Below are 21,425 nucleotides of genomic sequence, written 5' to 3'. Positions count from 1 at the left end.
TTAGTTTGTGTTACTGTGTGTGTGTTACTTTGTGTGTGTGTGTGTGTTACTGTGTTTGTGTGTATTAGTTTGTGTGTTTGTTCCATTTGGCCTACTCAGCACTGTGGTCTTGACCCTGATGAGGGCAGAACAAAGAGCATCATGGGACTCCTCTCAAGCAGAGGTCACACTCCAGGTCATTTCATGATGTGTGTGTGTGTGACTGTCTCAGCAGATGTCTGTAGTGAATGGGTTCAATCATACACATCAGCCTGCATCACTCACGTCAATGTGCCTAGTATGTGTGTGTGTGTATATGTGTGTGTGTGTATATGTGTGTGTGTGAGTCCTAACCTGCCCCTGTCCCCCAGGTGCTATCCTGGACAGAAAACCTGAGCCTCCTCCCACTTTTATGAAGCCTCGGACCATGTCCACATCATCAGGTACCTCCACATCTCTGACTGGCTGGATGACTGCTTCTCTGCCTGCTTGAATGACTGGATCCTCCCTCTCTCACCAGACTCCCGCAGGCCCGTCGCCACCCTGGACCCCCTCCGACCCGACAGACCGCCCCTCTCTGGCCGCCCGGCCGGCCCCCTCCCGCCCAAACCCACCATCGCAGCCAAGCCCCCGCTCCCCACCCCTGCCCCGCGACCCTCCACAAGCCCCCTCCCAGCCTCCGCCGTCCCCCCCCGCCCCCGCCAGCCCAGCCCGGTCCTGGACAGCAGGCCGGCCCCCGCGCCCCACCAGGCCACGCCCACGGACCACTCCCCCTGCCCCTCCCCCAGGAGGGAGCCCCCCCCGGCGCCCTCACCTCGCCGCTTCAGCAGCCTGGAGAGCAGGGAGCGCTCTGAGAGAGCACAATCAGTCACTGAGGGTACACACACACACACATATACATACACACACATACACAGGCGCGTAGGTTTCATTATACATGACACATTTTGAAAACTGCTAATCTGACCGTCCCCCCCACACTTTTTATTGAAAAAAGGATATTGGTTCTGTAACAGTTAGGAAACACATCTACATGTCCCATCCACATTTGATAACAAACCTATGCCCCAGCTTACAGACATGCACACATACAAATGATTGTACAGTTCTCTAATGACAGTACACACTGAGGTAGAAGGGTCTAGACTCTCCTCCACTTTGTTGTTTGTTGTGTTTTTCTCTCACACCGCTAAGACTGTCTATGTGTGTCCGTGTGTGTGTCTGTGTGTCTGTCTGTCTCTGATCCTCCCAGAGAGCCTTCCTAAGCCCCGCCCCCGCATGAAGCCCCTCCCCCAGCGGCGAGCTGTGTCCGTGCACGAGGACGCCCTCCGTGACCACGCGCCCCTGCTCGCTGAAGGTGAGGTCTGCGGCTCGGCCAATCAGGGGCAGCCCGGTTTCCCTGGCCTCGTCCTCTCTCCCCCCTCTCCTCTACCTCGTGCTCCTCTGGTCTGATGTTGTCCACCCTCTTATCTCCTACTCTTCTGCTCCACCTCTGAGGCAGTATCAGTGACATGTGCTTTGTTTACAACCATCGAATCACCTTGGCGATTGGGAGCCTAGCTGTATCTCGGGGGAAGTGAAGTCTGGTGTGGAGTCTTGACGTCATCCGTAATGGAACATTACTCTCTGTCTCCCTCTCTCCCCTTTCTCATTCCCTCCCTCCCTCTCTTTCTCTCTCTCCCTCGCTCGCTCTCTCTCTCTCCTCAGAACTGAAGGCGGTCCTGCCTCGCCTACAGAGGTCCCCTGTGCGTAAGCATGTCACCCTGGGGGAGTTGCCCCCCTGCAGTGAAGATGCCCCTGAGGGGGAGGGGGGTGAGTAGGAGGGGAGGGAGGGGGTGAGTAGAAGGGAGGGAACGAGGGGGTTCAGGGAGGGGGTTAAGGGAAAGAGCAGGGAGTAACATGAAAGAGTTTATAACATACGCTTGCCTTTCATTTCTAACACACTTTCTGCTTCACTCATTGAAACAGCAGGAGAGAGGAAGGATGCGAAGGAAGAAAAGGTGGAGGAGAAGAAGGCAGAGAAGAGAACTGGAGGAGGAATGACAACAGACTGTAAGCCAGTTCCAGAAGTTGACCCGGGCCCTGGCCTGGATCCAGGGCTCAAAACTGGCCCGTCTCCAGCCCCGGCCCCAGGCACAGGCCCAGGTCTAGGCACAGGCCAAGGCCCAACAGGGGTCCAGGAGGACCCTGGAAAGAGCACAGAGGAAAAGGGGGTGACGGTCTCACAACAGCACACGGTGAAGTCAGAACCATCAGACCAAAGAACTGAGCCCCACCTTTCTGACACACACATGGACTGACCTGCCCAGTCTATTTTCTACCATGTCTACCTTTGCCTTGCACGCCACATGATGTACAAAAACAAAAGCAAACAATTATGAACAAAATGTTTTAAAAAAAGAGTGTAAATCCATACCTATACTTGTTAATAATGATTAAAATGTTGATTAAGAGTCGACAACTCGTGTTTCTGTTTGACGTCATAGATAATAAAGCGGAATGTGGTGACGGGTCTGACACACACACACACACACAGGACCTTTGCACAGGACTGGACGTGTCCTGTCTCCATGGTAATGTCTCTCCGTGGTAACGACTCCTTCCAAGCCCCCAGGATGCTGAGCTGGCAGGAGGAGGACAGGATGGTCACATGAGGACCATCTGTGTGTCAGAGGGGAAAGCCAGGTGTGTGTGTGTGTGTGTCAGAATGAGTGAGTGACCATGAGAATGAGAAAATATTAGAAACAGATCCTGGGTTTTCTGTGAGAATGAGAGGACAGAAGGACAGACGGCTTGACAGGTGTACAAAAGATCCATCACCACAACTCGGGAGTTCCCATCTTGTAAAACAGTTTTTATTACATTAAAATATTAACAATTGGCACTTAATTTACTGTAGTAAAACCAAACAGTAAAAACCAAAGCAGATTCTATGGATCCAATCACGTCCCATGGTAAAGACACATCACAGACAATTGAAACCCAGGAACAATCACCTAACGAACAGAACAGTAGTGTGCAGTCAGTCATGCTACGATAAGAAGAGTTACGGAAGCTTAGAAAAATAAAACATTCTCTGAATATAGCAGGTCCAAGGCCCAGGTTAGTTCAGGATACAGCAGGCCCAGTGAACACAGTGCCAATGTGGAGAGCATGGCTTTCTACAGAATGGCCAATAAATATTGAGTTCAACTACATCAACAGTGTCGGTTACCGTCTACCTGTGTGTACGATGGATGGAGACAGTGGGAGCTTTACCGGTGACACCCACCTGAAAACGGGACAGAGTGTACAGCAATGCTGGAATATAAGTAGAGATCTTCTGGTAGATATGTGATGTCTGGAGTCCTGGCTAGCAGCAGGTACAGTGATGATCTACATCTAAGTGGAATAAGGTTTTTAAGATTGATCTCTGCTCTGGTTGGTTTATCGAAGTGAGGCATTGGGGTTGGATCTTACACTTGATGCTCTAACACCCTCCCACTCTCCCAGCCAGCCTGACTGGTGCACTAGGGGTTTAGGACTGGGGAGTTGGCCTGGGATAGGTGGCTGAACTGGGGGATAAGCTAGGGGGGCTGGGCCACGGGGATTATGTTAGCTGGGTTCTCTTTGGTTCAGGAGAGACATTCCTCAGAAGATCAAGAGAAAGTCTAAATCACATTCATGGTTGCCTGTCTGCTGCAGTCGAGTCATCAATGCAACAGTATATCTATATATATATATATATATATACTATGATTCACTATTCCCCTTTACAACACCTATTATACACCCAGGACACCACAAAGGCAAAAAAACATCTTAAGAATTTAAAAACGAAATAACAACAAAATATAAGAGACTTGAAATCAACATTAAGGAATCCTGTTACCAGCAAGCCAGTAGCAGACTGGAACGTTTATAGTTTGGAGTTCTCTCCCAGAGACGAAGGCCTTGTTTGCAAGTCACTACAACACAGGAGGCGTGAGCTGGTTCGCCTGACTGATCTACAAAACCCACTGTCATACTAAATCACCGGCCCCTACACATCTGTAGATCAGTTAGACGGCGTGGCCACGTGGAGCCAACACACTACCACAGCTAAAGACCTCTCTCATTCACAGTGTTCGCCACCATTCAGAGCATAAATAACACGACTGAAAAATATGGAGCGAGGAAAAGGACAAATCACGTCTGAGGATTGATCTCTGTCGTGGAGGGCTTGTTCAGTAGTATGCAGGGAGACCGAGGGGGCCGTTTCTCCTCCCGCCCGCGTCGGAGAGGCAGGAATGGGCTCAGGTATGCACAGCCTCTCTCCGTTCTTCCACCCAGGGGAGGAATGTGACATCGACAAGCTTCGGGGGGGGAAACCTGGCAGGGATGATCATACATGTAGATATCGTCGAGTTCAGTGTGACCGTGTCTTCCGGGCGTCTCAGGGCGATTGGATCCCTCTCTCCAGTCAAACCCCCGTCGCTTGGACCAGGGTGCTGCAGAATGCAGGGAACGCTTGCATGTTCAGACTAGCTGGCTGTGAAAAGTCAACTTTCTAACCGCACATGAAGGCTATGAACCAAGCTTACTGCTAATCTATAGGTTGGAATGTTCACACACGCACACACACACACACACACACACATATATAAGACAATCTCTCACACGCACGCACACAAACAAGGCCAGTCCAGGGTGCAAAAATAAAACAGTATACTCTGCGTAAACACAGAGCCAAAGAGAAACAGAGAGGCCGTGGTAGAGGACAGCTAGAACGAGGAGCCCTGGCCTGTCCTGAAATACACCCCTTCAGACAGGAACTGTGTGAGGGGCAGAGTGGGGTGTGGTCCAGCTGTAGAAAACAAGGCCTCTGTGGGAGGGGAAGAATCTTGCATATTCTGTCATAATCCTCCAGGGAGCAGGGAACACAGAGCAGGAAACCCCCAATCCTGATGTCCTACAGTAGGGGAGAGCTGAGGACAGAGGACTTGGATGGTGGTTCTGGTTATGAGACCAAACGCCACACACACAGTCGTCCTCCCTCATAGGGTGTAGGTGTCCTAGTCCAGAGCTGGGTGTCTTGGTTCCCCCCGGAGAGAAGGACTGTCCCAGGGAAGGCCTGGGGTCCAAGTGCTTGGAGTGTAGCCTGTAGCCAGGACAGACATGTCGCCCCTGTGCTGGAGTGTGGTCAGGGACTGGGACTCGATCCCAGGGGGGCCCAGTGCTAGAGGGTGGCCAGTATCCTAAGGAAGGAGATGATGAGAACCAAGAAGGACTGTCCCACCCCAAACACCAGGGCCTCCAGCGAGATCATCCTCTTCCCTGCCACCTTGTACACCCCAGCGATGGCTGCACCTACGCACAGAGAAAGAGCAGACACACAGGGAAATGGGTTTGCGTGGATGGTGCAGAGAAAGCGATCCTGTCATGCGTCTGTGTGTGTGTGTCAACTCACTGGTAAGAACGCCACCACACAATGGCCCTACTATGCCCATGAGGAGGATGGCGATGGGTATGAAGCGCGCCATCTTGTGCTGCCTGAGCGTGGCCAGGGCAAGGAGGGCAGCAGGGAGGTGAAACATCAGGGAGGACACGGCTGCCCACAGAAACACGCCATACCACATCTCTGGGGGAAGAAGAACAGTCAACACTGTACTGAGACCAAGAGTTTCGAACTAGTTTCTCTGTGTTATGTAAAAGATAAACCCGCAACTATAATCCAACAGGCCTGCGAGTGATTAGCACATTTTTATACAAACAAAGCTCCCTCACACAAACACCCACACTAATCTGGGAAATAATCTTTTGCACAAGACACGTCACCAGTACTAGCTCTAAAAGACCACTTTGTACTAGTAAGGGTTGGTCTGAGAATAAGAGTTAACGTTACTAGGTCTAAATGGAGACCGAAAATGTATATCGGTATCAAAACTAACCCTATATCACGTTAGCTTACTAAAAGGTTAAGTAGGTACCTATGGTATCGTTACCTGGCCATTAGCAGTTAGCTTGACTAGCTATCCGGCTAACTTAAGGTACATAACACACCACATTAGAAAAGCATTAACTATTATTTTGACAAATGAAGAAGTTAGTTAGCTCCAAGTTTACTGACTATGTTTCCTGCTATCAACTAGAGGTATCAGCCTTAGTCCAAATATGTACAGGCTAGATAAAGCATAGCTAGCTAACGTTGCTAGCTGGCTGGCTCACCTGAGAAGTCGTTGAGAGATGTATCGTTGCCACGATTAGTGCCATTTGTCCTCGGGACCAAATTCAAACTGAGAATTTGCTGAACAAAACCTATCTCGCTATATCCGTTCTGCATGTCTTGTTCATGGAATAACAAGAGCATGACGGAGAGACCGCGAATATTCGTATGAAAGCATCAGAACACGGATGTGAGCAACAAGCCTGTTGGGGGGCTAAAGCTAGCTACCAGAATAACTAGCTAGCCTGAAGCTAACTGTCAACACAACTTGGCTTGACGTCACGACGTACGGAGGATTTCAGAGGGCCATAATAATATGTGAAAATTAACCTTTATATTAACCGTACTAGTAAATAGGTCAACGTATCGTATTTTATTATATGACTGCAAATATACTGTTGTATAGGGTGAAATACAATTTTCATTTTATGCGTTTTCTTCGTACCAACTACCATACTACTAGTTTTGTAGTATGTACTTGCGGGCTTACCGTAGCCAATAGGAGGAGGAAGCGAAAGCATACAATAGGTCAGATTGGGTACGATCGAATTATACTAAAAGATCCGTTGACATGGGCGGAGATGATTTGTCCACTTAGACCATTCAATTGATTTAATAGTGAAACCCGTCCACTGGGACTACCCCTTGTACCAAACCAGGTGAACGGAACATATCTCGTTGCCTGACTATTCCACACGCATTTTCATTATCATCGAGTGTGTGTATGCTCAAATTTACAACATTGGACATATCAATAGAATATCATCGTAATAATTTTAATTTTGTAGAGATTACGTGCCTGCCTTGCTGAGAAATAATTGCCACGCGACTGCTAGCAAGACAAACCTTGTACTGTCAACGACACCGGCGTGTTGTGTGATGTTAGTTAGGTAGCTCACTAGCTAGCTACTCTAATAAGTTCTCAGTTTGTAAGTAGGTGTAGCTAGCTACATTGTTCGAGAAAGAAGATGAGCTACTCAGATTATGATTCTGACGGTTATTCTTCCAATGAAGACGCGGACTATGTTCCGTCAGGTAAGAGTATGCACCTGGACAACACAGTCAGCTCTCAAAAGAGGAGTACCTTTGCTGATGGGAGGGAATTTAATGCAATACATGAAGAAGCTCACGTGGAGCCAGGAACTGATATGCCTCCTTATCCATATCTCATCATCAGTTCAGGTTTTTGAATGATGTATGAACATTTGTCTTTTATTTTGTGTAACCCTCACAGAATGTACTTGAACAATGCCTTTTTTGTTGTTAAGTTATGTACGAACACACTAACATCCCAACCAGTATATGTATTTGGGGTATTTAAACGGGGGTCCAGGGATGTCACGAGTTGGCTGCACAGAGTCCCCGCACCTCATCCTGGCGTGTATTATGTTTAACTGACAGACGATAACCTGAGCGAGGATGACATGAACGAGTGTGTTAAAGAGGAAGGGCTCGAGGGGGGCGAAGCGTCGGATGACATCACGAAGAGGAAAGGGAAGAAGAAGAAGGGAAAAGAGCTGGGAGTGAGGTGGGTAGTGACGTGTGGCTGTTCTAGGGTTCCCCCTGTCCCAGCTAGTAGCCTACTAGCCTAGTACCTTAGCTGTGGTAGCTTTTACATAAGAGGGTGTTAGGTAGGCGGTGCTGCAGTACAGTCCAGAGTTGGACTGACCCTCTTCCTGTTCCGTCACCACAGGTATGTGATGGTGGATGACGATGTGACCAGGCTTGGTCATCAGATAACCCCACAATCTAGCCAACTTTAGTATCTGTCATTTATGCAAAGGACCGGATGTGTGTGACCAATGATGATCTCTCCTCCCCTCCACCTCTCTCCTCTTCCCCCTCTCCCTGCTAGGAAGAGGAAGAAAGGAGGTCTCAAGTTAGAGGAGGGAGAGGAGGCTGGCCTAGCAGAGGAGGAGGGAGAATCGCAGGAGGAGGGGGTTGGACATCCGGCCGCCCGGGCCAATCAGGAACCAGAGGAAGATAAGCAGCAGAAGAAATCTGATGACCTGTGGGCTAGTTTCCTGAGTGACATGGGTTCCAAACCCAAACCGCCAGTTGCGGCAATCCAGAGTTCCAACATACTAAAGGTAGCAGGTCAAATCCCCTGTCCTTCTGGCTGCTAGTAGTTGTTCAAACCTACCAACCATGTTTAAAAGTGTTAATAAACAATACAATAACTCAGGATTCACCAGGGAATACGGTAGTACAGATTCATAATGGTAATGTTAAAATGTCACCATGTGTCCCTAAGGCTTCTCCCTCCGAAGAGAAGCAGCCCACTGCCACCTCGGAAGGGCTGAAACGACCCGAGCTAAAAGCCCCAGAGGTCGCTTCAAAGGTCACCATCACCAAGGTGTTTGATTTTGCCGGAGAGGAAGTCAGGTAGGCACACGCACACGCACGCACACACACGCACACACACGCACACACACTCACACCAGCTCCATCCAGACATACCATCTCTAGCCATGAGAGGGCAGCAGTACTCCACTGATATTGTGTTGGTCTCCACTGCATCAGACTGGAAATGACAAAAGTGGGAACCACAAAAGTGGGACTAGCCTAGCACGGTAGTGGATGAATCTGTCTGGACATGAAGATATGTTTCAGTTATAATCCATCAAGTGTCAGGTTAACATGGCTGACAGTGTTCCCTCTTACCCCTCCCTCCCTCCCTCCCCTCCCCCTTCTCACTCTTTTCCCCTCCCCAGGGTGACTAAAGAGGTGTCAGCAGACTCCAAGGAGGCCAGGAGCTTTCTGAAGGCCCAGGAGAGTGAGACTTCCCCAGAGGAAGACACCCCCCCCAGCAGACTACTGCCTGGACCCCCAGCTCCTGGACCTAGGTGCCTGCACACACACACACAACCACACACACACGCACACTCTCTCACAAACACACGCTTATTCACTCACTCATACGCGTAGTGTATGCGTGCATAGAGGGCATTTTTGTGTAGTGTTCAGAGAATGTGTGTGTGTGGGGAGAGAGTGTGTGGATAGAGAGAGTGTGTGTGTGTGTGGGTGGGTATAGAGTGTGTGTGTGTGTATGTGGGTAGAGAGAGTGTGTGTGGGGAGAGAGAGAGAGGCTGTATGTAGGACATGAGGGTAATCCTGCGGTGTCTGTCTTCATTGATTCTCTGACGACTCCTACATCACAGACACTTTGATCCTGTCTCTCCACTCTCCCCTCCACACACAAACACACACACACACACACACACACACTCGCAACGGGATGCTTGTGTGTGTGAATCCAGGTCTGGTGTCATGTGCGGGCCATGCCTGCCAGCGTGAGGGTGCCATGTGTTGTTCAGCCTGCTGGTTGGACAAGTCTTCCTGGGATCCCTCTGCCACATCTGCCACAAGACTGTTCAGTAGTCCTGTTTGTGTTGTAGCTGGTGGGTGTGAGTGTGTCCGTGTTCAGTAGTCCTGTTTGTGTTGTAGCTGGTGGGCGTGAGTGTGTCTGTGTTCAGTAGTCCTGTTTGTGTTGTAGCTGGTGGGTGTGAGTGTGTCCGTGTTCAGTAGTCCTGGTTGTGTTGTAGCTGGTGGGCGTGAGTGTGTCTGTGTTCAGTAGTCCTGGTTGTGTTGTAGCTGGTGGGCGTGAGTGTGTCCGTGTTCAGTAGTCCTGGTTGTGTTGTAGCTGTTGGACGTGAGTGTGTCCGTGTTCGCGTGCGTGTGTGACAGCTCTGTGTGCTTTTCTGTCTTGTTTCTGTTGCCATGGTGTTAAATGGCGGCAGGACGAGCGCATCCTTCTCTGAAGCTTGTTCCCGGACAGGAAGTCATCTTTCCCTCACAGGAAGCACTGTGCATCCCGAGACATTTCCTCAGGGGCAGATAGAGAATGGGGGGAGGGGATATCCCACAACAACAGGAAGGAGCCATCAGCAGCGCTCCCTCATCTCACACACACACACAGACACACACACACACACTCTGAGTCATTATGGTCATTAACTTTCTTACTTCCAACAGATTTGAGAGACTCTGCCTACTGATACTTTTGTTTATTTGTGTGTGTGAGTTAGTTTATGTGTGTGCGTGTTACGTACGTGCGTGAATACTGATATTCTGAGAGAGGCCCACGGTAGTTATGGGAAGATCTTCAGTCAGGAATTTCCCGCCTTCAAACCGTTCCAGTGGCCCTCCTCAATCCTCCCTCCTTCATGTTCTCACTGTTCTCTCTTTCCATCTCTCTCCCTCGCTGCCTCAGTCTATCCTGTTCACCTCTCTCTCTCTCTGCAAATCCCCCCCAACTTTATTTCCCCTCCCTCGTTCATTCCCCATCTCTCTCATTCTTTGGTTTTATTGGTGTCCCTACTTTTTTTTTGGTCTAGTCCGCCCCCCCCCCTACCCCTCCCCCCTCCAAAGGTTGTTGTACACTGAGTACAGCTGGCAGTAACAGAACAGAAGCCACTCTTAGACACACACACACACACCTACCTATCCGTTGTGCTCTGCCAGGCTAATGTAGAGTCACTTGTTCTGTAGCCTAATGTGGACCTGCTGACTCTTATTACTGCCGACTGAAAAGGCTAGATTCTCATTCCAATCCCCCTCCCTCCCTTACCCTGTCTGTCTATCTCTCTCTCTCTCTTTCACCCTGTCGGTCTATCTCTACTCACCTGTCTGTCTATCTCTCCTTGTCCATCTGTCTGTCTATCTCTACTCACCTGTCTGTCTATCTCTCTCTCCTCATCTGTCTGTCTGTCTATCTCTACTCACCTGTCTGTCTATCTCTCTCTCCTCGTCTGTCTGTCTATCTCTACTCACCTGTCTGTCTATCTCTCTCTCCTCATTTGTCTGTCTGTCTATCTCTACTCACCTGTCTGTCTATCTCTCTCTCCTCGTCTGTCTGTCTATCTCTACTCACCTGTCTGTCTATCTCTCTCTCCTCGTCTGTCTGTCTGTCTATCTCTACTCACCTGTCTGTCTATCTCTCTCTCCTCGTCTGTCTGTCTATCTCTACTCACCTGTCTGTCTATCTCTCTCTCCTCGTCTGTCTGTCTGTCTATCTCTACTCACCTGTCTGTCTATCTCTCTCTCCTCGTCTGTCTGTCTATCTCTACTCACCTGTCTGTCTATCTCTCTCTCCTCGTCTGTCTGTCTATCTCTACTCACCTGTCTGTCTATCTCTCTCTCCTCGTCTGTCTATCTCTACTCACCTGTCTGTCTATCTTTCTCTCTTTTCCTTTCATACCCTTTCACTCTCTCTCTGGTGTAAATGACAGTTATCCACACATGGAGCAACCGTGTGTGTGTGTGTGGGGGGGGTACTGATCCAGGCTAAGTGTTATTGATCATTAGACCAGGGAGGGCCACAGCTGCTGCTGATTGGTGGATTGATTCCTCTCTGTCTCTGTGGTGTTACCTCACTGCCCCGTAGAGAACACACACAACATATCATATATCTTCAAAACAAACACAACATGCTAAATAATATTACACACACACACACATTTACACAGACCGACAGGGTGAGACAAGACAGTCATTTAATCGATCAAATATTTGTCTTTTTAATTGTGAGTGTGCACCACCAGCCAGTCGCCTCCAGAGGGAATCTGTGAGTAAGACTTCTCACCCAGACTTCATAAACCCTTTGAACTTGTGGCGTGTGCGTGTAGACGTCAGACAAAGAGCAGCTCTCTGCTGTGGCGTGCTGCAGGCAGGATGAGCGTGTTTAGATGTTCCTCTGTGTCAGTTTGAGGAGGACAGGGGGGAGCGGGGAAATATGGGGCAGCACTCTCCCGCTAGTCTCCTTTATTTATGGGACCTCATTCCACCTTTCTGAGGGGGATAAGAACGGGGCACAGAATCAGAAGGATGGAGAGAAGCTGAGACGGAGGCTGAGGCCAGCAAAGAGAGGAAGGAAGGGGGGGGGTGAGAGGAAGGGAGAGAGAGAGACAAAGGGGGAGGGAGGGAGAGGGGGGGAGAGAGCGACAAGGAGATTGGGAGGAAAATTGGGAGAGAGGGAGGAGGATGTTTAGAGAAGGAGACAGACCAAGAGGCAGATGGAGAGAGCAGCGAAAGAGGACGTAAGGAAGAGATCGAAGGAGGGAATGAAAGAGGGGAAGAGAGAGAGAGGTGGAGAGGGCTAGGGCAGTGTGTCCGTGGAGGCTAATAGTTTCCATATGTGTGTAACCCAGAGGCCTGTTTCTGCCGCTCTAATTATAAAGCCCTCCTCTTGAGCCAAAAAATAACCCTGCTGCGTTGTTACACAGAAGTACACACACATTCCCACCCACACAGGTCAGACTTCCAGGTCTGCATGTATTCTTGCGCTCGGACGCAAGCCTGAGCATGACAGTGTGTGAAAGGGTTTTGGTAGGTAATGCATGTTAACCTCTGTGGGCCTCTTGAATGAAGGAGGTGCATCTAATATCTCATTTCATTCATGGTGTGTGTGGCAGTGGCGATCTCTAAGACTGCAAGGGAAGCTCGGCTTCCCCTAAAATGTCAAAAAGATTAATGGTCAAATATTTACTATTGTGTTAACATTTTAAGTGCATTACAACACGTTCATCTCTAAGACGAGTTCGTTCAGAATCAGCTAGAATCAGTCCCATCGCGGATTTTGCAAGTGTAGTCGAAAGACAAACTGCTGCAACCTAGTTCTTGGTATTTGCTTGGCGAAATTGCTAGCCAATTTTCATCAAACATTTCATACAATTATACACCACATTCCTTGTTTCAGTTTAACCTAATTCCCTCATTTCCTTCAAGTTTAATATTGTCTCGTTAGATTGTTCATACATTCATTCATACAGTAGGCTAGGCTAGTGTCGTAGGGGTGAACTAGCCAGTGAACTAGCAAAATAAATTCAAGCCGAAATGGAGCTTACCCTATTTGAAAGACCAGCAGCCACCACTGTGTGTGTGTGTGCGTGTGTGTGTGCGTGTGTGTGTGCGTGTGTGTGTGCGTGTGTGCGTGCGTGTGTGCGTGCGTGCGTGCGTGTGTGAGATGGAGAGGTACAGTTCGACCGTAACATTTTGCACCCTATTCAGAACATTTCCCTACAGTCTTTCTCAATAACTGGGGCATCCAGTCAAGTTAGTGTGTGTCAGAGTGTATGTGTTGGCATAGCTGTTGGGAGCAGTATGCTTTTCTATTGGTCATTAGCACAGAGTGTATACTCAAAGACTGTATGGGAACAGCTGTGTGTGAGTGTGTGCGTGCGTGTGCGTCCTGCCAGTGATAGACATCTGGAGCCCCTTCACTCTCCCCAGGGACACTGAGAACTTTCCCACTCCTCACACACACACGTGTGACATACTATGTACACACACACACACACACTCTCACACATAGTCTGGATGGAGCAGAATGGTTCATTTACACATTGCTATTCATTACACACTCAAACACAGGAACACTCAACCAGCTGCTCTGCTGGGTCAGCCATCTTAGATGGGTTATAGTCTCTCTAACACACACACACACACACACACGCATGTACAGTACACACACACCTGGGATTTACAGACTGTTTTACTCTTCATGTTAAGTTGGTGTGTTTGGACATCTCCGTGGTAACCGCGTGTGTGGTTTCAAAGACCATGAAAAGAGATGGATTGGAGGAAAGGAGAAATGGAAGAGAGGAAAGATTAAAGGGTTGTTGTTTGGCCTGGTACAACCAGACCAGGCCCCCTGGTGCAGCTGCACACTGGGACCCATGGCTAGCTCTAGTACAGTTACCTACATTTAATTCATTTAACAGATGCTTTTATCCATACATAGCGACATTATAACAAATAGTGCATGTAGAAAGTACCCCAAAAAATCTAGGGTTCCTCCGAGCTCCAGTCATCCGACTGAGATCAGATGGATCCCCAAATGTTTGTCAAGATTTTTTTTTAAATCTTTTTTTCATTGATGGGACAGTTGGAGAGACAGGAATGGAGGGAGAGGGGGGGGGGGGGGCAATCGAAAAACGGCCTGAGCAGGATTCAAACCCAGGCCCCCTAGCAGTTTGCCTCAGCTTCTCTCCAGGTGCTGTCGGTATACTCCTTCCACCCTGCTGTCAGTCAGGCGGTTGGGGGCGTGGCCGTGGTGCTGGGGTACCCGCCCCCTGTGCGAACATTCCTGGCTGGGCTGGCTGGGCTGGGCCAGGCTTTGAAGAAGAGGGCAGAGGGAGGACAGATGGAGAGATGGACGGAGATGCAGGGCAGAGAAAGGGAGGAGTGTTGATGGATAGAGACATCCTGGCCTACAAGCCAGGGAGGCTTGGCAGAGGTCGTCTTGGCATCACTTCAGTCACCTGAGACTGTCCTGCTTCTGGACTAGAGAGAGGGAGGATGAGGAGGAAGAGGGGAGGGAGAGGGCAGGGGGGGGGGCAGGACTGGCTGGAGAGAAGGTGGGGGAGACGGGGTTGGATGGAGAGAGAGAAGGAGAGATGGAGTGAAGATGGAACAGGAGGGAGTCTTCATAATCTGCTTGTGTCTGTGCTGTAGAACTAGAACTCAACTTCCACACAGAATCTCTACTGTATTGCATGTTTTGTGTGTGTGCAGCGTTTCCCGCAGAAAATGTGTTAGTTAAGGCGGTAGGGTGGGGTTTGCCATCAGACCGGGGGGGGGGCTAGTTTGTGCGATAGACTAATACGTTCTGCAGAGAAGGGAGACTGGCGTTGGTCACGGTTTGGAATGGAAGGGAGAAAACAGGACAACCGCGGATATCACTGTTTTCTTTTCCGCTATTTTTTCATTTATTTTTTGGGACGACGTAGTTAAGGCGACAGGCGTGTGTTGCTTAGGCGGCCGCCTTAACTGAAAAGTGCTGTGGGAAACCCTGGTGTATGTGTGTGCCGTTCCGTGGTGTGTTAGCAGCCAGTCTGCATGCGTGTAGCCATACATGGCTGTCGTCATGGGAGACATGAACCAGCAAATAAACCAATCCAGCATTAACAATACACACACTGTCCATACGGACCAGGTGGCATCTGTGAGGAAGAGTGTGCTGGGAGTTCCCAGGGTAGGCCGTGCAGCCAGGGCAGCGGGTGATCTCCTGACCAGAGGGCTGAGCTCTAACCTGGGCAAAGGTTGTTCGCCTCGCAGCCTGCCAAGACCCGCTATTAGGCTTTACACTGTCAGTCTGGTGCTTTAACAGCCCTCTTAATTGGTACTGGCACTATTTATATATATATATGTGTGTGTGTGCGAACAAGATTATGAGTGTATAATAGTTATCAGGGCTGTGTGTGACTGTATGTGCCTGTGGCTAATGGGACAGGAGACAAACTGGTGTGTTTGTGTAGAGAGAAAATTGTAAAATTATCAGAAATTATTCCGAGGGGCATCTAAACACACAATTTCCAAACACCCCAGTAGTAAGTAATGTCTGGTAGCTACAGCAGGATTGGTGTGTGTGTGTTTTATAGTCAGTCTGTTACGGAACATTAGATTAGCAGCAGCTTGTTGTAACACATTCTCAATGGTCTAGAACTCAATATAAACAGGCTCGTTATGAGACTGCTCCAGGAGATTGTGTGTGTGTGTGTGTGTGTGTGTGTGTAGAAGGGTGTAAGTCTGCATGTGTCTATGTGGGTGTCTGTGTGTATGCATGTCTGTGTGTGTGCGTATAGAAGTATGTGTGTGTGTAGAAGGATGTGTCTGTGTGTGTGTAGAAGGATGTGTCTGTGTGTGTGTAGAAGGATGTGTGTGTGTGTGTGTGTGTAGAAGGATGTGTCTGTGTGTGTGTAGAAGGATGTGTCTGTGTGTGTAGAAGGATGTGTCTGTGTGTGTGTGTGTGTGTGTGTGTGTGTGTGTAGAAGGGTGTGTTCCTTGTCTTCTTTTCCTGACCTTGGTTTCTGTGTCACTTCCTTTTCCTGGAGATCCACAGAAACCTTGATATAGGAGACGCCCTCGTTAAACACACCCTTCCTCTGTTCCTCACACACACACACAATCCCTCCCCAACTGGTACACACACACGATCCCTCCCCCAATTGCGAAAAAAGCGTGCATGTCCAAACACACACTCTGAAAGAGCGGGAGGTGATTGTGAAACACATTTGGAGAGTGTTCCTCTTGAGGGGAGCAGCACCATGACTCACCTGAGCGTGAAAGTGCTGTCCTTGGACCCCCGACACACCCCACCACCCCAGGACTGCCCCCTCCCCCCACCCCCCACCCACACACACACACACACCCTTTACCCAGCTTGACGCTCCACCCCTACATAGCCTGGCTACCCCTACCTCCACCGGAGGGTGACGTTTGTTGATGTCCCTCAGGGGAACAGCTCTGTGTCCTCGAGGGCAACAGCTCTATCTGTCCTCTAGGCAACACCTCTATCTGTTTCCCAGGGTAACCGTTCTATCTGTCCCCCAGGGTAACAGCTCTATGTGTCCTCCAGGGCAACAGCTCTATCTGTCCTCTAGGCAACAGCTCTATCTGTTTCCCAGGGTAACCGTTCTATCTGTGCCCCAGGGTAACAGCTCTATGTGTCCTCCAGGGCAACAGCTCTATCTGTTTCCCAGGGTAACCGTTCTATCTGTCCCCCAGGGTAACCGTTCTATCTGTTTATGCCCACAGTGCAAAGCGCCCCGTGGGCATGGGCAGCATCCTGAACCGCCTGGGGGCCAAGAAGCAGAAGATGTCCACCCTGGAGAAGTCCAAGATGGACTGGGATTCGTTCAAGACCGAGGAGGGCATCGGAGACGAGCTGGCCATACACAACCGGGGAAAGGAGGGGTGAGGATGGGTGGCTGTGTGTGTGTTTATCTCTTTGTGTGTGTTAATCTGTGTGTGTGCGTGCGTGTTCATCTCTGTGTGTGTGTGTGTGACTCCGATTTGTTGAGGGGGTGAGAAGGAGGGAGAGGGGGGAGTAAAAGGAGGAGAGGGGTAGAGGAGGGAGGAGAGGGGGGAGATGAAAGATGTGGGAGTGCTGTAAAGTGGATCATAAACCCTGGCTTCTGAGGAAGGAGAGGGGAGACTATGGAGGAGCACAATTATATGGAGAAGAAATTGGAATGGAAAACTGGTAGGTTTAGGGAGGAGGAGGTGAGAGAGGAGGGGAGAGGAGGAGGAGAAGGGGTAGAGGAAAAGGGGGGGGGTCACACTCCCCAGAAGATTCTAATCTAGTGTGACATCATTGCCCGTCGCTAGGGGCAACCCCGGTAATGTTCGACTGATTAATTAACCCCGTCATTGCAGAGTGCTGAGGGCCTCCTGACAGAAAGCGATATCACACGCACGTACACACACACACACACACACAGAAGCCAGTGTAACGTGGTCATGTTTGTTCGACATAAAGGATGTGTGGTGAGGGCCCAGTAGAATATAGCTACCAGATTACAGACTGGAGATCAAGGATCTGCTGGAAATCTGGGGGACTGTCTCACTGAACCTCCCAGCTACCATCACATATCTCTCTCTCTGTCTCTCTAACCTCTCTCTCTCACACTCTCTCTCTATCCTCTCTCACTCACTCTCTCTCTCTCTCTCTCTCTCTCTCTCTCTCTCTCTCTCTCTCTCTCTCTCTCTTCCTTTTTAACTATCTCCCTGTGCCTGTATCTATCTTTCTAAGACGAGGAGAAATGCGGCTAACTAATTGGTGGGAGGGAAGGAGGGAGGGAGGGATGGGAGAGTGTTGGTGCAGTAGCCCTGGGGCCTGGGAGAGTCTACTACATCTTCACTGTGAGGAGGATTGAAGGAGGCAGCCAGGCCTGGGTTGGGTTGGGCTGGGCTGGGTGGAGAAGGAGGAGAGCCGGGCTGGGGTTGGCTGAGGTTGGCTGGGCCACACATGGAGCCGCAGAGCCCTCAGACCAGAGAGGGACCACGCCCGGAGGCTCTACCCAGGATCTAGGCTCCCACAGGGGAGGAGGGCCTGGGCTGAGGGAGGGGGAGGGAGGGAGATGGAGAGGGAGGAGGAGGTAGAGAAAGAGATGGGGAGGGAGGAAGGAGGGGGAGAAAGGGCTGATGGTGGCGTTGGAGGAGGGAGAGGTGATGTGGTGTTTAACCTGAACTGGATACCTGCACCTTGACTGGGACTCTAAAGCAGAAGGTTGTGTAACATGGTGGTAAAGAACTGTTTAGTATATCTGCAGCCTGTAACACCTGGTGGGGGGGGGGGGGGGGGGGCACTGTAACATAGTCAGTACCCCCCCACACACACACGCGCAAACAAAACACGTACACAGAGAGACAATTTCTTTCCTGACAGAAAGAGACTAGGACCAGCCATGGATATTCTCACCCAGTACACCCAACAGTACAGGGAACGAATGCAGAACCGTGTGTGTTTATGTTCAGCGTGTGTGTGTGTGATGTTACTGATAGTTATTCCTGTGTGTGTCTTCAGCTACGTGGAGAGGAAGAATTTCCTTGAGAGAGTGGACCAACGCCAGTTTGAGCAGGAGAAGAAAGTACGACTCGGCAACATGAAACGATGACCAGTCGACAGATGGGAGCATCACTCACACACTTATACTTTCACACAATCTTTTACACACACTCAATCTTTCATACATTCACACACTCACTCAATCTTTCACATACACTCACACACTCAATCTTTCACACACACACACACACACACACCCACACACTCATTCATGACTGGGCAGTCGATTTGTGGAGCTGTATTTTTAGTGGTGGTTTTCTAATGAAAGGCCTCCTGGCTTGTGTGAGTTATTATAACGTCGCAGCAAAGAGTTTCTTTCTGTTATTTTGTTGATGTCATGCTGGCCCCTGACTGTTTCAGTGACAGGAGATTCTGGAATACGTTGAATAAACTCACTGTGTTTTGTACTTTACTGTGTTTTTTGCTTTGTTGTTGCACATCTTCTCTGTGCAAGAATGGAGACAAGCTGTTGTTGATGTATGGAGCAGTTGATGCTGACCTGCTATTCTTAGCCCACACACACACACGCTGACACACACACACGCAGCCGCTCCCAGGCACTTAGTCTCACTCATTCACACACTCAGGGTGCTCACAAGGACTCGGAGGACTAGTCATCCTCATCTTTATTCAACTGCTTCTGCACTCCTGCCCTCTCTCTCTATCCCTCTCTCTCTCTCTGTCTCTCCCTCTCTCTATCCCTCTCCCTCTGTGTCTCTATATATAGCATAAAACCTCATACACACTTGAACTATGTAGAGGATCTGCTTTATATTCAGACACTCGTTAATATTAGTATTTCATCTTCTGTGTAGGTGACCTGATGAACTGACATGTCTGTGTGTGTGTCTGCCTGCCTGCCTGCCTGCCTTCCTGTCTGCCTGTCTGTCTGACTTTGTTACTCTTAGGCATTTGGAGCTGTCTGTCATCTGTCCTGAAGCCTTCACACTAAGCTGGAGCCTGTGTGTGTATATGTGTGTGTATGGCATGTGTGTGTGTAGGATATAGCCCCAACGGTTGGCAGGATAATTATAAACAATCTCACACTGAGCCCCTCAGAAGCAACAAATACCGTTCATACCTCTCCCCTGCCTGGTGCATATATATAACGCCCTCTCATTTAATCTCTACTTCCCTACTCCCTCCATAATCCCCTCTCACCTCCTCTACCACTGCGCACCTCAGGGACAATATCAAGACCCACACAATCTGTCAAACTTCACACAGTCCCGGCTCAGAGTAACTTGACCGTTTTCTTTTCGATTCCATCGATTCTGTGGACTGTGGGAGCATGTGCAGAGGGCAGTCATGTAGGCGATCCATCCGACACGAATTCCTGACATCCCCTTTAAACTGCAATCTTTAGGAACCGTCACCAAATCACGATTTCAAAAACACTTCATCCCTTTGAAGTGAATGGAACGCATCCGTTGACAAGTTTGATCCGAAAACAAACAGATTGTCGAGAAAACATCTGTATGTTACACACTCGTCATCTTAGGACGAAGGAACGGAGACCATCCCTTTAAGCCAAACTTGATGATTCCGTTAGAACGGCAGAGCGAGCAGAGGTCTAGCAGCAGCCGCACGCGCAGCCGCAAGACTAGAGAGGAAAGATTTTTTATTCTTATTGGCGCTCAATGCGAAACATTCTCTTTCCGAGTCGTTGATAGAATCTTAAATACACATTTACTAGTTTCCCATACGTTAGAGTAGGCTACTGGGAGAGGTTTTATATTTGCTGTGAAGGAGAGAAAGAGGAGAGGAGGGTAGGTTGACAGCAATATAGAAGACTCGGAGCGGTGGCCGCTCATATGAGGTGGACTGCGTCGCTTTTGGTGGGCTACTCCTAGCTTGGAAAACCCCACCATATTCGCAACATTCAGCAGTACCAGCCCACAGCCCCCTGATCGGACAACGGACAAGGACGGAGAGGAATTCTATCGGGAAAGCTTCAGCATGGAGTAAAGACACCGAGGAAAAAAAGAAGAGAAACGTTGTTTTTTCCTGGTGACAGAAGTAGCCCTGTGATCCAGAGAACGGCTACTGTAACTCGGAGCTTCATTGCCAGGAAGCGTAGTCTATAGGACAGCTCGCTTGCTCAGTCATAGAACAAGATGTCAGTCCCGGTAAGTGTGATTTAAAGATTACGTTACTTCCATAATGTAGGTTAATGCAGCCATATCGCCAGGTGTGCGTGATTTTCAGATATAAACTTTGGAGTCATTGAACAGCAGTGTGTGGTCGAGGATGCAGCATAACCCATTCTCTCGGCCACCCAACCGTTGTCTTTCGGTGCCCGTGAAATTGGAAATATAAGGCGGTGAACCCTGATTCGGAACGTTAGGTTCAGTGACACTCCGATTGATCTCAATTTAACATTCTACATTTAAATCGATGGTGCTTAAAAAAATAAAAATCGTTCCCGCTCCGTGAACGCGCTCTGACGCGCACATGCAGGGCTCTCGAGACTGTGACATGCAGCACTGAAGCCGCCAGCTGTACCAGGACGCTGAACTTATTATATCTTGTATGTAACTTTGTTTATTTGATTTGTGAAAAACAGACTTGCGTTGAAAAACAACTTTGTTTGTCTGTGAAATAGTCACACAAAATAGAACACCCAGTAATCATAGCCAAAGGCATAGTTGGCTACAGTATAATTTGAATGTAAAAAGTCCTCTTGTGGCCCTACAATTATAAAAACATGACTAAATTAGGATACTGCTGAGTGACATGTATCACAACATTGTTACAACTGCCTACTGCTTATTACAGAGCCAGCTTTAAATGGTATGTAATGTTACTTATATCATACATAGTTAACAATCAAAATGTTAGGGTGTGTCAGATGAGCCATTTGACACTCATGGGGCTGAAGTTGAATAGCCTGCTCTAATTCTGTAGTGATCT

The 21,425-nt window shown here is 49.2% G+C and overlaps 3 protein-coding genes across 3 annotated transcripts in view; 2 read left to right on the top strand and 1 right to left on the bottom strand.

The window, feature by feature from the left end:
- Positions 1-2,432, top strand: part of carmil2 (capping protein regulator and myosin 1 linker 2) — a 19,659-nt gene extending 17,227 nt beyond the window's left edge. Inside the window, 5 exon segments of the mRNA XM_062460774.1 lie at positions 351-422; positions 500-856; positions 1,232-1,336; positions 1,687-1,791; positions 1,948-2,432. Of these exon segments, the coding sequence (XP_062316758.1) occupies positions 351-422; positions 500-856; positions 1,232-1,336; positions 1,687-1,791; positions 1,948-2,279 (971 nt within the window). The 3' untranslated portion in view covers positions 2,280-2,432.
- Positions 2,433-2,812: 380 nt separating this feature from the next.
- Positions 2,813-6,477, bottom strand: tmem170a (transmembrane protein 170A). The gene is made up of 3 exons (XM_062461444.1): positions 6,166-6,477; positions 5,408-5,578; positions 2,813-5,307 (listed from the first exon to the last, which is right to left on the bottom strand). Exons 1-3 carry the CDS (start codon positions 6,305-6,307, stop codon positions 5,177-5,179), a joined length of 444 nt encoding a protein of 147 aa, XP_062317428.1. The 5' UTR covers positions 6,308-6,477; the 3' UTR covers positions 2,813-5,176.
- Positions 6,478-6,725: 248 nt separating this feature from the next.
- cfdp1 (craniofacial development protein 1) lies at positions 6,726-18,919 on the top strand. Its single transcript, XM_062461427.1, has 7 exons — positions 6,726-7,198; positions 7,565-7,691; positions 8,019-8,253; positions 8,418-8,548; positions 8,878-9,009; positions 16,700-16,858; positions 18,471-18,919. The coding sequence occupies exons 1-7, from the start codon at positions 7,132-7,134 to the stop codon at positions 18,559-18,561; spliced, it is 942 nt and encodes a 313-aa protein (XP_062317411.1). The 5' UTR covers positions 6,726-7,131; the 3' UTR covers positions 18,562-18,919.
- The last annotated feature ends 2,506 nt before the right edge of the window (positions 18,920-21,425 follow it).

Source organism: Osmerus eperlanus, chromosome 5, assembly GCF_963692335.1.
Source record: "Osmerus eperlanus chromosome 5, fOsmEpe2.1, whole genome shotgun sequence".
NCBI classification, from domain to species: Eukaryota; Metazoa; Chordata; class Actinopteri; order Osmeriformes; family Osmeridae; genus Osmerus; species Osmerus eperlanus.
Note: the sequence above shows the minus strand (reverse complement) of the source record. Positions and strands in the feature narration are given on the sequence as shown.

Excerpts from the sequence above, each read along its gene's own strand:
- tmem170a (XM_062461444.1), bottom strand. The coding sequence starts at position 6,307 with ATGCTCTTGTTATTCCATGAACAAGACATGCAGAACGGATATAGCGAG. Across the intron at positions 5,579-6,165 it reads ATCTCTCAACGACTTCTCAG|AGATGTGGTATGGCGTGTTT; the intron begins GTGAGCCAGCCA and ends TTCTTCCCCCAG. Across the intron at positions 5,308-5,407 it reads GTGTGGTGGCGTTCTTACCA|GTGCAGCCATCGCTGGGGTG; the intron begins GTGAGTTGACAC and ends CTCTGTGCGTAG.
- cfdp1 (XM_062461427.1), top strand. The coding sequence starts at position 7,132 with ATGAGCTACTCAGATTATGATTCTGACGGTTATTCTTCCAATGAAGAC. Across the intron at positions 7,692-8,018 it reads GGAAAAGAGCTGGGAGTGAG|GAAGAGGAAGAAAGGAGGTC; the intron begins GTGGGTAGTGAC and ends TCTCCCTGCTAG. Across the intron at positions 16,859-18,470 it reads CACAACCGGGGAAAGGAGGG|CTACGTGGAGAGGAAGAATT; the intron begins GTGAGGATGGGT and ends GTGTGTCTTCAG.